At 32.6% G+C, this 14,174-nt stretch overlaps 1 protein-coding gene across 2 annotated transcripts; it reads right to left on the bottom strand.

The window, feature by feature from the left end:
• Positions 1-4,415: 4,415 nt before the first annotated feature.
• LOC134720677 (glutathione S-transferase omega-1-like) lies at positions 4,416-12,566 on the bottom strand. 2 transcript variants are annotated; one of them, XM_063583092.1, is made up of 5 exons: positions 12,381-12,566; positions 9,627-9,732; positions 8,590-8,809; positions 5,312-5,435; positions 4,416-4,849 (listed from the first exon to the last, which is right to left on the bottom strand). In XM_063583092.1, the coding sequence occupies exons 1-5, from the start codon at positions 12,403-12,405 to the stop codon at positions 4,611-4,613; spliced, it is 714 nt and encodes a 237-aa protein (XP_063439162.1). In that variant the 5' UTR covers positions 12,406-12,566; the 3' UTR covers positions 4,416-4,610. The 2 variants fall into 2 exon arrangements, with proteins under 2 accessions (XP_063439162.1, XP_063439161.1); XM_063583091.1 differs by lacking the exon at positions 12,381-12,566 and adding an exon at positions 10,614-10,728.
• Positions 12,567-14,174: the final 1,608 nt, after the last annotated feature.

Below are 14,174 nucleotides of genomic sequence, written 5' to 3'. Positions count from 1 at the left end.
ATCTTGCCTGTCTGGTACAACTGATATTTCTGTCATGTAAATCTTGTCTTTCTGGTTCTACTGACATTTCTGTCATGTAGATCGATCTTGTCTGTCTGGTACAACTGACATTTCTGTAGTGTAGATCTTGTTTTTCTGGTACAACTGACATTTCTCTCATGTAGATCTGGTCTTTCTGGTTCGACTGACATTTCTGTCATGTGGATCATGAAAGTTTGGTACAACTGACATTTCTGTCATGAATATCTTGTCTGTCTGGTACAACTGACATTTCTGTCATGAAGATCTTGTCTGTCTGGTTCAATTGACATTTCTGTCATGAAGATCTTGTCTATCTGGTTCGACTGACATTTCTGTCATGTGGATCATGCATGTTTGGTACAACTGACATTTCTGTCATGTAGATCTTGTTTGTCTGGTTCGACTGACATTTCTGTCATGTGGATCATGCATGTTTTGTACAACTGACATTTCTGTCATGTGGATCATGCATGTTTTGTACAACTGACATTTCTGTCATGTAGATCTTGTCTTTCTTGTTTAACTGACATTTCTGTCATGTAGATCTTGTCTTTCTGGTACAACTGGCATTTCTGTCATGTAGATCGATCTTGTCTGTCTGGTACAACTGACATTTCTGTAGTGTAGATCTTGTTTTTCTGGTACAACTGACATTTCTGTCATGTAGATCTTGTCTTTCTGGTTCGACTGACATTTCTGTCATGTGGATCATGCATGTTTGGTACAACTGACATTTCTGTCATGAATATCTTGTCTGTCTGGTACAACTGACATTTCTGTCATGAAGATCTTGTCTGTCTGGTTCAATTGACATGTCTGTCATGAAGATCTTGTCTATCTGGTTCGACTGACATTTCTGTCATGTGGATCATGCATGTTTGGTACAACTGACATTTCTGTCATGTACATCTTGTTTGTGTGGTTCAATTGACATTTCTGTCATGAAGATCTTGTCTATCTGGTTCGACTGACATTTCTGTCATGTGGATCATGCATGTTTTGTACAACTGACATTTCTGTCATGTAGAGCTTGTCTGTCTTGTTCAACTGACATTTCTGTCATGAAGATCTTGTCTGTCTGGTACAACTGACATGTCTGTCATGTGGATCATGCATGTTTGGTACAACTGACATTTCGGTCATGTGGATCTTGTCTGTCTGGTTCAACTGACATTTCTGTCATGAAGATCTTGTCTGTCTTGTTTAACTGACATTTCTGTCATGTAGATCTTGTCTTTCTGGTACAACTGACATTTCTGTCATGTAGATCTTGTCTGTCCGGTTCAACTGACATTTCTGTCATGTAGATCTTGTCGTTCTGGTACAACTGACATTTCTGTTATGAAGATCTTGTCTTTCTGGTACAACTGACATTTCTGTCATGTAGATCTTGTCTTTCTGGTACAACCGACATTTCTGTCATATAGATCTTGTCTTTCTGCTACAACTGACATTTCTGTCATGTTGATCTTGTCTTTCTGCTACAACTGACATTTCTGTCATGTAGATCTTGTCTTACTGGTTCAACTGACATTTCTGTCATTTAGATCTTGTCTGTCCGGTTCAACTGACATTTCTGTCATGTAGATCTTGTTGTTCTGGTACAACTGACATTTCTGTCATGAAGATCTTGTCTTTCTGCTACAACTGACATTTCTGTCATGTAGATCTTGTTTTACTGGTACAAGTGACATTCCTGTCATGTAGATCTTGTCTGTCCGGTTCAACTGACATTTCTGTCATGAAGATCTTGTCTTACTGGTACAACTGACATTTCTGTCATGTAGATCTTGTCTTACTGGTATAACGGACATTTCTGTCCTAAAGATATCATCTTCCTGATAGATCTTCGTCTTTCTTGTACAACTGACATTTCTGTCATTTAGATCTTATCTTTTTGGCGCAACTAACATTTATGTCATGTAGATCTTTGTCTTACTGGAACAACCGACATGTCTGTCATGTAGATCTTGTATGTTTGATACAACTGACATTTCTGTTATGTAGAACTTTGTCTTTCTGGTACAACTGACATTTCAGTCATTTAGATCTTGTCTTTCTAGTGCAACTGACATTTCTGTCATATAGATCTCATCTTTCTGGTACATTTTATATTTCTGTCATGTAGATCTTTGTCTTTCTTGTACAACTGACATTTCTGTCACGTAAATCTTTGTCTTTATGGTGCAAAGGAGTGCAGTTGGTGTCGAGGGGAATACCTACAGCCGTTGATAAACATGATTGCCAAAACGTACATAGTTTACCATTTCACAGCGGTATGATTCTATTACTTTAAATATTTATCCCTTATTCTATTGATTTTGTATTTACATTGTATAATAGATCAAATTCATTTGTTTAGTGTATGTTCACTTGTGTAAATATGTCTTTTGATTGAGTTATGCCATTTTAATTTATATTTTATAGTGTGACTTTCTATGTTGTGATGTTACACTTTTGTTTCAGATAAGGATGAAGGTTTATACCATTCAAATGTTTAATGCCGGTCCTAAGTCAGGAATCTGAAGTTCAGTAGTTGTCGTTTGTTGATGTGGTTCACAAGTTTTTCTAGTTTTTTTTTTTTTATAGATTAGACTGTTGGTTTTCCTATTTATTGTGACTTGGATGGAGAAGTGTCTCATTGACACTCACACCACATCTTCTTATATCTAAAGCTTTAATCATCTCATCACACCTCTGATTTATATATCTATTATATTGTACTTCTCACTATGGGAAATTCATACAAGTGTCTTCTTTTATCAAAGAACCAATAAATGAAATGAAACCAAACATGAATGTTCCTTATGAGGTGCTGACCAAGTGTTTTTACTTTGAAGTCAAACCATCATCCAAGTTGGCTGCCAACAGGTGGACTTTGTTTAACATAGGACCCTATAGGAAATACATACAAATATCTTCTGTTAGAGAATCACTGAATGCAATGATCGCAAACATATGTTCATTATGAGGTGCTGACCAAGTGTTGTTAGTTTTAAGCTGATTTATAATCAAAGATGGCCGCCAGCGAGGGGACGCAGTTTAACATAGGGACCTAAAGGAAATACATACAAATGTCTTCTCGATACCAAACATGGCATGAATGTTCCTTATGAGATGCTGACCAAGTGTTGTTAGCTTTAATCAGATCACTAATCAAATTTGACCGCCAGTGGGGAACTAAGTTTAACATAAGACCCTATAGAAAATATATACAAATGTCTTCTTTTAGAGAACCACGGAAAGGAATGATACCAAACATGGCATGAATGTTCCTTATGAGGTAATGACCAAGTGTTGTTAGTTGAAAGCTGATCCATGATCAAAGATGGCCTCCAGCGGGGGATTAAGTTTAACATATGACCCTAAAGGAAATACAAACAAATGTCTTCTTTTAGAGAATCACTGAATGGATGAAACTAAACATGACATGAATGTTCCTCTTATGAGGTGCTCATGAAGTGAGGCTACTTTGCTGCTGATTTACTGTTCAAGATGGCCACCTGGATTTTTTTTTTATATTAAATTATGGGGCCAATATTAAACCAAATTTGGTCTAAATCATCATTTGGCTATCTGTTAGTTTTTCTATCTATTTTTGCATGATTTCCAAAACAAAAGTAAAGTCAGGTGAGCGACACAGGCTCTTCAGAGCCTCTAGTTAACTTTTGCTTAAAATTTTCAGTTCCAATAAAATGTGCTCTTTAGTTCATTCTATCTACATGACTGAGTTTTTTTGGTTTTTTTTTGGATGGTACTGGATACAACTGTACACCTTTTGACAATTTATTGACAAACACTTTCTTATTTCAGTAAATTAAATGTACATGTACATACTATTTGATGCGACCATGGTAACTAAGAGATATATGTTTGATATAACTGTCTTTTTTTAAGGTATAAAACCACTAATTCAGGCTGGGTCAGAAAGCAGTACATATTTAATGCAAAACAGTTCCTAGGGATGGGCTAATTTCAAAATATGTAGAATATTTAGGTTATTTTGGTATCAAATGAAAGCTGAATGACTTATGAACATTGTAAAACACTTTTTGACAACTGAAGTAGCTGTTTTAATTTAAAACATCATAAGTTCCAGGAACCAGTTCTTTCTTATGTGCTATTAGAACTGAGTTGATTATTTCAGTAAAAGGCATGCAACAATTGTCACTTTTTTTAACTTAAAACCAGAGAGCTGAGCTGTGCCTGCTAAAAATTGAGAAATTTAACATAGAAAGCAATGGGGCCATGAATCAGTGGTGTAATACCTTTTAAAATCTACTTATTTTTTACTGTGTAGGGACTGTCTCACTAAAGCAATCGAAGCTCTCTGGCGGGAGTCATTTCTTGGGTGTATTGTATTATGATATTATTCATCTACAAATTACAAGAGATAAAAATTTACATTTATTATATTTCTAAATCTTCATAACAATAATTTTTAACATACATATAAAGTTCTCTATAAATATTGAATTGTAAATTGAGCCTGTCTTTAACTTGAGACCCTCGAGACTTGTCTTAAACACATAAATAAATATTTTGAATTGGTCAATGATTTTTCAACAGTCATTTTTGTTCATAACCCATTAAAGACCAAAATCATAATTTGGTTGTTGTCCACCCATATAGGATTTCATAAAAACCAGATGTGCCTGGTCATCAAATAGTGTTGCTTTTACTGCTGGTACATTCCTCATCCTGGCAACCCACTGATTTAAATTTGGGAATGTTTCTTCTGGTAGCATATCAATATTCATTGTCTTTAAAGGACTCATTCTCTCAAACCATGGCCATACAAAGAAATCCAACATGGCTACTTTGTCTCCTAAAACAAAACAAAAAGTTCCAAAATAAATGAAAAAGTTGATACTTTCTTTATTTCACTTACTTTCATTTATATCTGTTTACCACCTACAGCCAATCACCATGGACTTCTATAGAACATTGACTTAAAATAGCTCCACATTATTCCAAGCAAACATTTTAATCCTTTCTTAATTTGAATTTTTTAAATAAATGTCATAAAGTAGCTATTTCCAGAGCATTGATACTATTTGTTTAGCTTAAATTTTCTTTTGTATTGAAGAACACAGTCTTGATTACATTAAATAAATATGTTAGTTGGAACAATTATTCTAAACCATTTATTCCCGTGGGAACATTTACTGTAATATGCAAGTGAAAATAATAATTTCTGGAACTTATATCATGAAGGAACTTCCATTTCATGACAGTTGTTGTTTTATTATGAACAATTTATTTTTTCCTGTACGAAAAATTAAATTACCTCCGAAATATGCCCCTCTTTTTTCAATAGCTTTTTCAAAAATTTCCAGAATTTTGTTGAATTCTGTTTTTACTTCCTCGTCTTTTCCCTGTGATCTGACGAACTTGTAGTAATTAGTCACAAGCTGGAAAATATTAAAGAAAAAAAAATATTGATTATCAAAACTGATGCATTAATAGTGCCTTTATAAAAAAGAAGATGTGGTATGATTGACAATGAGACAACTGTCCACAAGAGATCAAAATGACACAGACATTAACAAATATAGGTCACCGTACAGCCTTCAACAATGAGCAAAGCCCATACCGCATAGTCAGCTATAAAAGGCCCCGATATGACAATGTAAAACAATTCAAACGAGAAATCTAATGGCCTTATTTATGTAAAAAAATGAACGAAAAACAAATATGTAACACATAAACAAACAACAACCACTGAATTAATTTCAATTTAACAACAACCACTGAATTAATTTCAATTTAACAACAACCACTGAATTAATTTCAATTTAACAACAACCACTGAATTAATTTCAATTTAACAACAACCACTGAATTACAGGCTCCTGAAGTCAGTCCATCATGATGAGCTCTACATGGCACCATACAGTGTTACTTGTCAGTTGGTGTTTTATCTTTATTTAGATTTCAGGGATCTCTGCTGAATTCAATCAGAATCTGTCTATGCTTTACCAAATAAATTTTGAAATTTTTTAAAAGCACCCAGTTGCTAAATATAGAAATTAGTAAGAATCTGAGGTTCCAACTCCCTCAGGCAAAGTTGCTCCTTGATGAATTTGGATATTTTTGTGGTCATATAGCTCCTAACATATCATGTATTTTTATATCCCTCGCTTTCAAATCATTGGGTACAAGTGTTCTTGGTGAAGATAAATCCAGAAAGATATTCAATTTATAAAGTGTTATTTTCCTAGTCATGATATTTGGACATGAGCCCATCACTGATAACCTTATTGTGAGTCTAGATTTCTATTTTTAGTTGTCTTGTATTCACTAATTTTTATCTCACTGAAAATTATTGCAAAGTTTATTTTACAAAATGAAAGTTGTTATGAGGGTCTGGCAGGGGACTTTATTAGGTCATTTTTCTCTATTCTCTTTATTTTTTACCCATTATTCTCTTATTCTAATTTTTATGGTCTATGTTTTGGTTGTTTTTTTATATTACATGAATGAAGTAAACCAAAAGCAGCATACAAACAAGGAAACACAGACATCTCTATGTATTATATATATCTGGATCAATAACTTTCATACCTTAAATGTTTGGGTTTCTAAACAACGACTGAAATGATTTTAAAATATCTTTAGATCGCAGATAGTACTCAAAATTGACCCGACCTCTTTCCACACGGAATTCAAATAATGATAGTTTGTAATCAGGTTGACTGCTTATAATGCAAAATGCACATTTAATAAAAAGTTTTTAAAACGAACAATACACACTGATCATTTCTTTATTTCCCAATGTAAAAAAAAACTAAATGAAAGAAACAAATACCATTTCATACCACAAAAAGAAGAGGAGAAAATTAAACATTTTATGACCCCCAGCATAGATTTGTTGGATGTTGCGTAAGGAAAGATGAACCTCATGACTTGAAAGTCAGGCCTTAAAGCACTGCCTTTAAAAAGGATAAATTTACATGGGAGTTTTTAAATAAAAAACATAGGGTCTAAAGTAAACTTTGTTGTAGAGAGCTGTAGCCTTAGTAAACTAGATGTAACAATGTTTTGGTTGATTAATTCATATCATGAAGTTTTGATTTTTAAAGAATTAAAAACAAACTATTTTATTTTTTTTAAATAGTTTAGACCCTTGATTGTCCTATTTGAATGGTTTTACACTAGTTATTTATGGACACTTTTGCTTGCTGTTCGTTGTGAGCCAACGCTCCATGTTGAAAACCGTACTTTGACCTATAATGCTTTACTTTTTACTAATACTAATTGTGACTTGGATGGAGACTTGTCTCATAGGCACTCATACTAAATTTTCCTATGTCTTTATACTAGAATATTATAGTTTTTCTCTTATTTTTGTGTTCTTGGTTAACTACTATCTTATTGTTGTATACCCCATATATGTTTTTACATATTCTGAATAAAGGCAAACTATTTGAGAATATAAGACAAAATGTAAGATGAATTTGCATAAATTTACTATTTCAACTGAATAATAAACTAGATATATATATACATGTAATTAAGAGAATAATAAGCTATATTTATAAGTAAGACCAATACCTTGCAATTATATGATTTTCTATTTAACTAGATATACATGTTATTAAGAGAATAATAAGCTATATATATAAGTAAGAGCAATACCTTGCCATTATATGATTTTCTATTTCAACTGAATAATAAACTAGATATACATGTTATGAAGAGAATAATAAGCTATATATATAAGTAAGACCATTACCTTGCCATTATACTCTAATAAAATTTTCTATTTTAACTGAATAATAAACTAGATATACATGTTATTAAGAGAATAATAAGCTATATATATAAGTAAGACCAATACCTTGCCATTATACTCCAATAACATTTTCTATTTCAACTGAATAATGAACTAGATACATGTTATTAAGAGAATAATAAGCTATATTTATAAGTAAGACCAATACCTTGCCATTATACTCTAATAACATTTTCTATTTCAACTGAATAATGAACTAGATACATGTTATTAAGAGAATAATAAGCTATATTTATAAGTAAGACCAATAGCTTGCCATTATACTCCAATAACATTTTCTATTTCAACTGAATAATGAACTAGATACATGTTATTAAGAGAATAATAAGCTATATTTATAAGTAAGACCAATACCTTGCCATTATACTCCAATAACATTTTCTATTTCAACTGAATAATGAACTAGATACATGTTATTAAGAGAATAATAAGCTATATATATAAGTAAGACCATTACCTTGCCATTATACTCTAATAAAATTTTCTATTTCAACTGAATAATAAACTAGATATACATGTTATTAAGAGAATAGTAAGCTATATATATAAGTAAGAGCAATACCTTGCCATTATACTCCAATAACATTTTCTATTTCAACTGAATAATGAACTAGATATATGTTATTAAGAGAATAATAAGCTATATTTATAAGTAAGACCAATACCTTGCCATTATACTCTAATAAAATTTTCTATTTTAACTGAATAATAAAATAGATATACATGTTATGAAGAGAATAATAAGCTATATATATAAGTAAGACCAATACCTTGCCATTATACTCTAATAACATTTTGTCTCTTGCTCTCCTGTAAGGATCAGCTGGTGTAAGTTTTTCTTGTGAATAGATGTCATCCAGATATTCATTACACACAACAGACTCATACACAATCTTATCATCCTGCTCCAGCACTGGAACAAGACCAAGAGGATTCCTTTCAAGGAACCAGTCAGGTTTGTTCTTCAAATCAACATTTATTGTTTCAAATCTGAAATAAAAATAAACAAAATGACACAACATCAATGACAAGTTTTCCTTCAGTTGCCTGTTAGTATCAAACAGCACTGTTTTAAACCATGGTATGTATTCCTCAAAAATGGCAAGTTACACTAGAATATATTATGAGTCTTAAGGAGGCTGGCAGGTACAAAAAAATGGCAAAAAATTAAACATTTGTTTTAACATTACAAATTTTATTAGTTACACTATAAGTTATTACTTTATGATATGGTACAAAAATTAACCAAAACATTGATTTGGTTTAGCCCCAGATGAGTTTTTTATTTTTTTTTATATCATTGGAAAAGCTCCAAATTATCTCCCTTTGGTTGAAAAATGTCATTTTTTTGGCATAAACATGGACATATCTTTTTTAACTCATAGGTGACCTATATTTTTTATTAAATTTTTCATATAACCTGTTCATAAATTTAAGTCCTGATTGGTTTATTGGTTGTTGTCAGTTTCTGTTTATTGTCCAACTTTGTTGTAATTTATGAAGATTTTCGCCCCCAAGGAATCAGTATATTTAACCAAGGATTTGTAAACTATCAAATCCTTGGTTTAACAATGTAGAGGTTACTTCAAAGTCATATTCTCAGGATATTAATATTACTAGCCGCCTGCTTCTTTTTGTATATGCTATTTGGTGCTATTCTTTAAGAATTAGAACTCTGTTGTAAAAATTTATCAAAGGCAATAATTTACATGTATATATAACAAAAAAACATATTATTTTTTGTGCTAAATGTGTGTGGATGGTTACCTGCTTTAGCTAGTTGTAATACTTATTCCCGTAAACTTACTGTATGTTTTTATGAGCCAGTACTAATCGTGTCCTTTGTGCAAAGGGACAGAATCTCATACTGTATAGACGAAGTTTTCCATTTTCCAAAGGTGGTAATGCTGAACCTATATGAAGAAAAAAAAACATATATGCAAAATGTGAAATTTGTAGGTATATGTAACCATGGTACAATATATATTAAATTAATCAAATGAATAAGAATTAACAAGGTTTACAAAGACATATAGTAAATATATTTATAACCCACATTCCAAGTCAGGAGGGGGCAGAGCTTTGTCAAACCATGATTTTATAACCTGATAACTCTAAAAAAAACCATGCCAGTGGCAGATCCAGAACTTTTCCTAAGGGGGGGGGGGGGGGGGGGCTCTGACTGACCTAAGGGGAACCCCCTCCAGCCATGATTCAGTGATTTCCTATATAATCAACCAAATTTTTCTCACGAAAGGGGGGGGGGGGCCCTCAGGGCCTTCCTGGATCCGCCTATGCATGTGTTCTCATGCATGCTTTCTTCAGTTCTTGTCTGTGATTGCATTTTGATCATATCTTTTGATCCCTTTCATAAATAAAGAATATCCATGAAATGGGTAGCTTTGTGCTATAAGACAACAACAAATCAAAATTGCTAACCCCTAGAGCATACTAATTAAGGTCTATATACACTGTATGCCAAGGGATGCAAAGTGTTCATATAAATGTGGGCCATAAATGTCACCAACACCAAGTCCTTAACTTAGAACAACACTAATTGACATGACTCTTTTTAAACTAGGCAGACACATAAACATATACTACATTTTCACGAAGATTGTCATTCATTTTATTGTGATTAATCTGTTAATTGTTTGTTGCATAAGCAATAACGTCCAGTGGCAAATATTTAATGCATGTCTGGACAACGGATACTTTGAAGATTGATATTGTAAAGATAGATATTGAGAAGATTGAATCGAATAACCATTAACATTAATAATATTTAACAAACCCTTGGTGTAAGATTTTAGCGACATCCTTGAAAAGATCCAAAAACCGAAAACAAGTCAACTCATATCATTGCAAACTCGTACCACATCAACTCGTACCATTGCAGACTCGTACCACATCAACTCGTACCATTGCAGACTCGTACCACATCAACTCGTACCATGTAACCTCGTTTCAATACGAATTCATATCAACATATTTCTGATCAAGGAAATCATGAATTTTAAAGGAAATCCAAGATCCAGGAATAGCGTATTAACTAGAAGTGAAATAATAGGCAACACGTTGGTCAGTCAAATGAAAATCGACAATACAGCCGATCATTCAATTTGGAAAATACACAGAATATCTTTTTTTTTTATAACTCTAACGTTAAATACAGAAACTTAACATTTGAAATGGGGACTGTTTATATCAGTATATTAGAATCAGGGACTTTCTATACTTACTATATTTAGTATAGAAAGTCCCTGATTTTAAGTTTTATCTCATATTGAAAAACTAGATTTAATATGTTCTACAAATAGACATTGAAAAATCATTAATGCAAGTTGTACTAAAGTTCTATATGGTTACACGAGGTCTGTATACATCGTTTACTTAGTAGACAAACTATGTACTTATTGGTAAAGACTTGATTAAAGACCAAGATAAACGAGATATATACGAAATCGGTAAGGCATATATTAGGACGTAGATGATTTGACATACCACAGACTCTAATGACAATAACTAGCATTCATTATAGCATACAATTTAATGATGTTTGCTACTCGGTTTGAAAATAACAAGTTTTTAAAAGAGTGTTTTAAATTGATAGTACATTAATAAAGGAAATTAAAAAGCTGAAAAATTAAGGATTCGTGTGCTTCACTGTTTTCAAGTTGAGATAAAGCCATTGAAAATTTGGCTAAAAATAATTCACTTTAGACCTTTTGGCACCATTTCAGTTTCAACAACGATGAAAAAAGACAAGGATTTTATAAAATTTTCTAAGATGACATTTTAAACTATCTTTAATCAAATAATGGAAAGAAAAGTAATGTTTAATGGGTATTTTTTATTGCCCCAATGGAAAAAAACTCTACGATTCCGAACATCTGACAAAACTGATCAAGACAGCAGCTAACATCTTTCAACAGTTATTGCATTTATTTATGAAAATATGTGTATTCTATATAAAAAATACACTCTAATTCATAACTTAATATGTGAAATACAAAACCAATGTCAACAATTTTGTAACACGGAGAACACACTAAAATCATGCTCTATTTTCTATTTTAAAACTATTGTTGTGTGACTGTCTCTATCCTATTCGTTAATTAGTAACCGTGTTTTTTTTCTCTTTAGAATCTAGAAAATAGACCCATTATTTTTTTTTTAATTTCTTCCTTATCTTAATTTCCCTAATGTGCATTTAGATTTTTTGCGGTCATCTACGTCATTTCGTTTATAGGATATCGGGTAGTTGTCTCATCGGCAATCATACCATATCTCTTTTTTTGTACATATGAGCATTCCTAAAAATATGCCCCAGTGTAGCAAGTTGATGCTCCATTATTATGTAGCGATACTAAATATATGAAACATAAACAAAAGGTTATCATACTATCTGTATATGTCAATGGTCCAATTTGTAGATTGACCTGATTAAGGTGCAAAATTGCAAAAGTAGTTTAGCAGAACAAAAAAAATCCATATTCCACGGATATTGTGGAGTCAATGGCCAATATTATAATTAATTAAAAAGTAATAAATTACAAACCCTTTGTGTGAGTTTTGAGAGACATCCTTCCTATCTCAAAATTAAAGTCCGAAATGAAAATACAACAAATTCAATATATCTGTATGCTTTTAACCTGTTATCTTCCACCAAATATAAAATATTTCTCTTTAAATACTAAAGATTTGGGATCATTTGTTCTAAAACGCAAACCCCTGTATACTATCATTAAATGTATTCTAGAACGATATAAGGTTAAAATGTGGAACGATAAGGTGAAAATGTAGAATTATTATAAATATGACTAAGCAAATTATTTTTCATTAAGACGAGAATGTAGTCAGAATAATTTACCGATATTATGAATGATTGAGTATGGTATTTTTTTTCCTTGCTGATTAAGGGTATAAATTAACTATTGAAACACGAACATTGCAAATTCAAACTTATACAGTCATATTGTACGGATCATTAAGGAATTTAGAGTTCAAGTCATGCGATGTTTTGCCAGAGAGCCGTGGTGTAGTGGTTAGTGCATCGGACTACTAACACAAAGGTTCCTGGTTCGATTCCCGTTTGGGATGAAAATTTCAGGAACTCAATTTTCGGCTCTCCCTTGACACCATTTGCGAGTATGGTCTTGAGGAAACGATGATAGTCCGTCGGACGGGGACGATAAATGGCTGGCCCGTGTTAAGAGAGAGCCATATCTCTTGCACGTTAAAGACACCCTTGTAGATTTCGAAAAAGAGTAGGCTAATGCCGCTACAAGGCAGCACTCGCACCCGCAAAGTGGAAAGGGATTAATATAAGTTGTAAAACTTGTTTCCCAATCCACTATAAATAAATATGTTTAAATTAGATGTTTTGCCTATTTATTCCGTAAAGAGTAAACATAACTTGTGTGTCCCCATCGTATACAACGGTGACAATAAGTGTACCTTTGACTGTCGTTTCGTCCGTTCGTCGATCCGTCCGTCCGTATGTTCTTCGAATTTTCGTTTCGCATCGTAACTTATCAAAAACCATAATCCACAGTTAATGAAACTCATATACTATGCTTAGAACCAAAACTAGCAGATAAAGTTGTTCCTCAACTGTTGACCTTCAACTAGACATTGACAGTTGGGAACCAACTAGTCCAATAAAAAAGTAGTTTTAATGATAAATTATAAATGATCTCTTCAAACATTTTCGGACGATGTATGAAAAGGTAATTGCAGGGAACAACAATTCAAATTTTGCGGATGGTAATGATGATTTGCAGCGTATCAAACAAACTATATTATGTACAGTCATGGGACAAAAGTGAGTTCTCACTCAAAAAAAGTCCTAACATTTCAACTAAAATCAATATTTTTCAAAATAATATTATCAAGTAACCGTATGAGCGATTTTTGTCGAGTCTGCAACTTTTGTTGCAGAAAGCTCGACAAAGGGATAGTGATCCGGCGGCGGCGGCGGCGTTAGCTAACTTCTTAAAAGCTTTATATTTTAAAAGCTGGAAGACCTGGATGCTTCATACTTTGTATATTGATGCCTCATGTTACGAAGTTTCCGTCAGTCAAATGTCCAATGTCCTTGAACTCATTTTCATGGTTCAGTGACCACTTGAAAAAAAGTTCAGATATTTTGTTATGTTGAATTCTCTCTTATTATAAGTAATAGGATTATTATATTTGGTATGTGCATACCTTGCAAGGTCCTCATCCCCGCCAGACAGTTTAAGTTTAAGGTTAAGTTTTGGTGTTCAATAGATATAGGAAGATGTGGTGTGAGTGCCAATGAGACAACTCTCCATCCAAATAACAATTTAAAAATTAAACCATTACAGGT

Source organism: Mytilus trossulus, chromosome 6, assembly GCF_036588685.1.
Source record: "Mytilus trossulus isolate FHL-02 chromosome 6, PNRI_Mtr1.1.1.hap1, whole genome shotgun sequence".
NCBI classification, from domain to species: Eukaryota; Metazoa; Mollusca; class Bivalvia; order Mytilida; family Mytilidae; genus Mytilus; species Mytilus trossulus.
The sequence above is the reverse complement of the archived record's forward strand: the minus strand, read 5'-3'. Positions and strand labels throughout refer to the sequence as shown.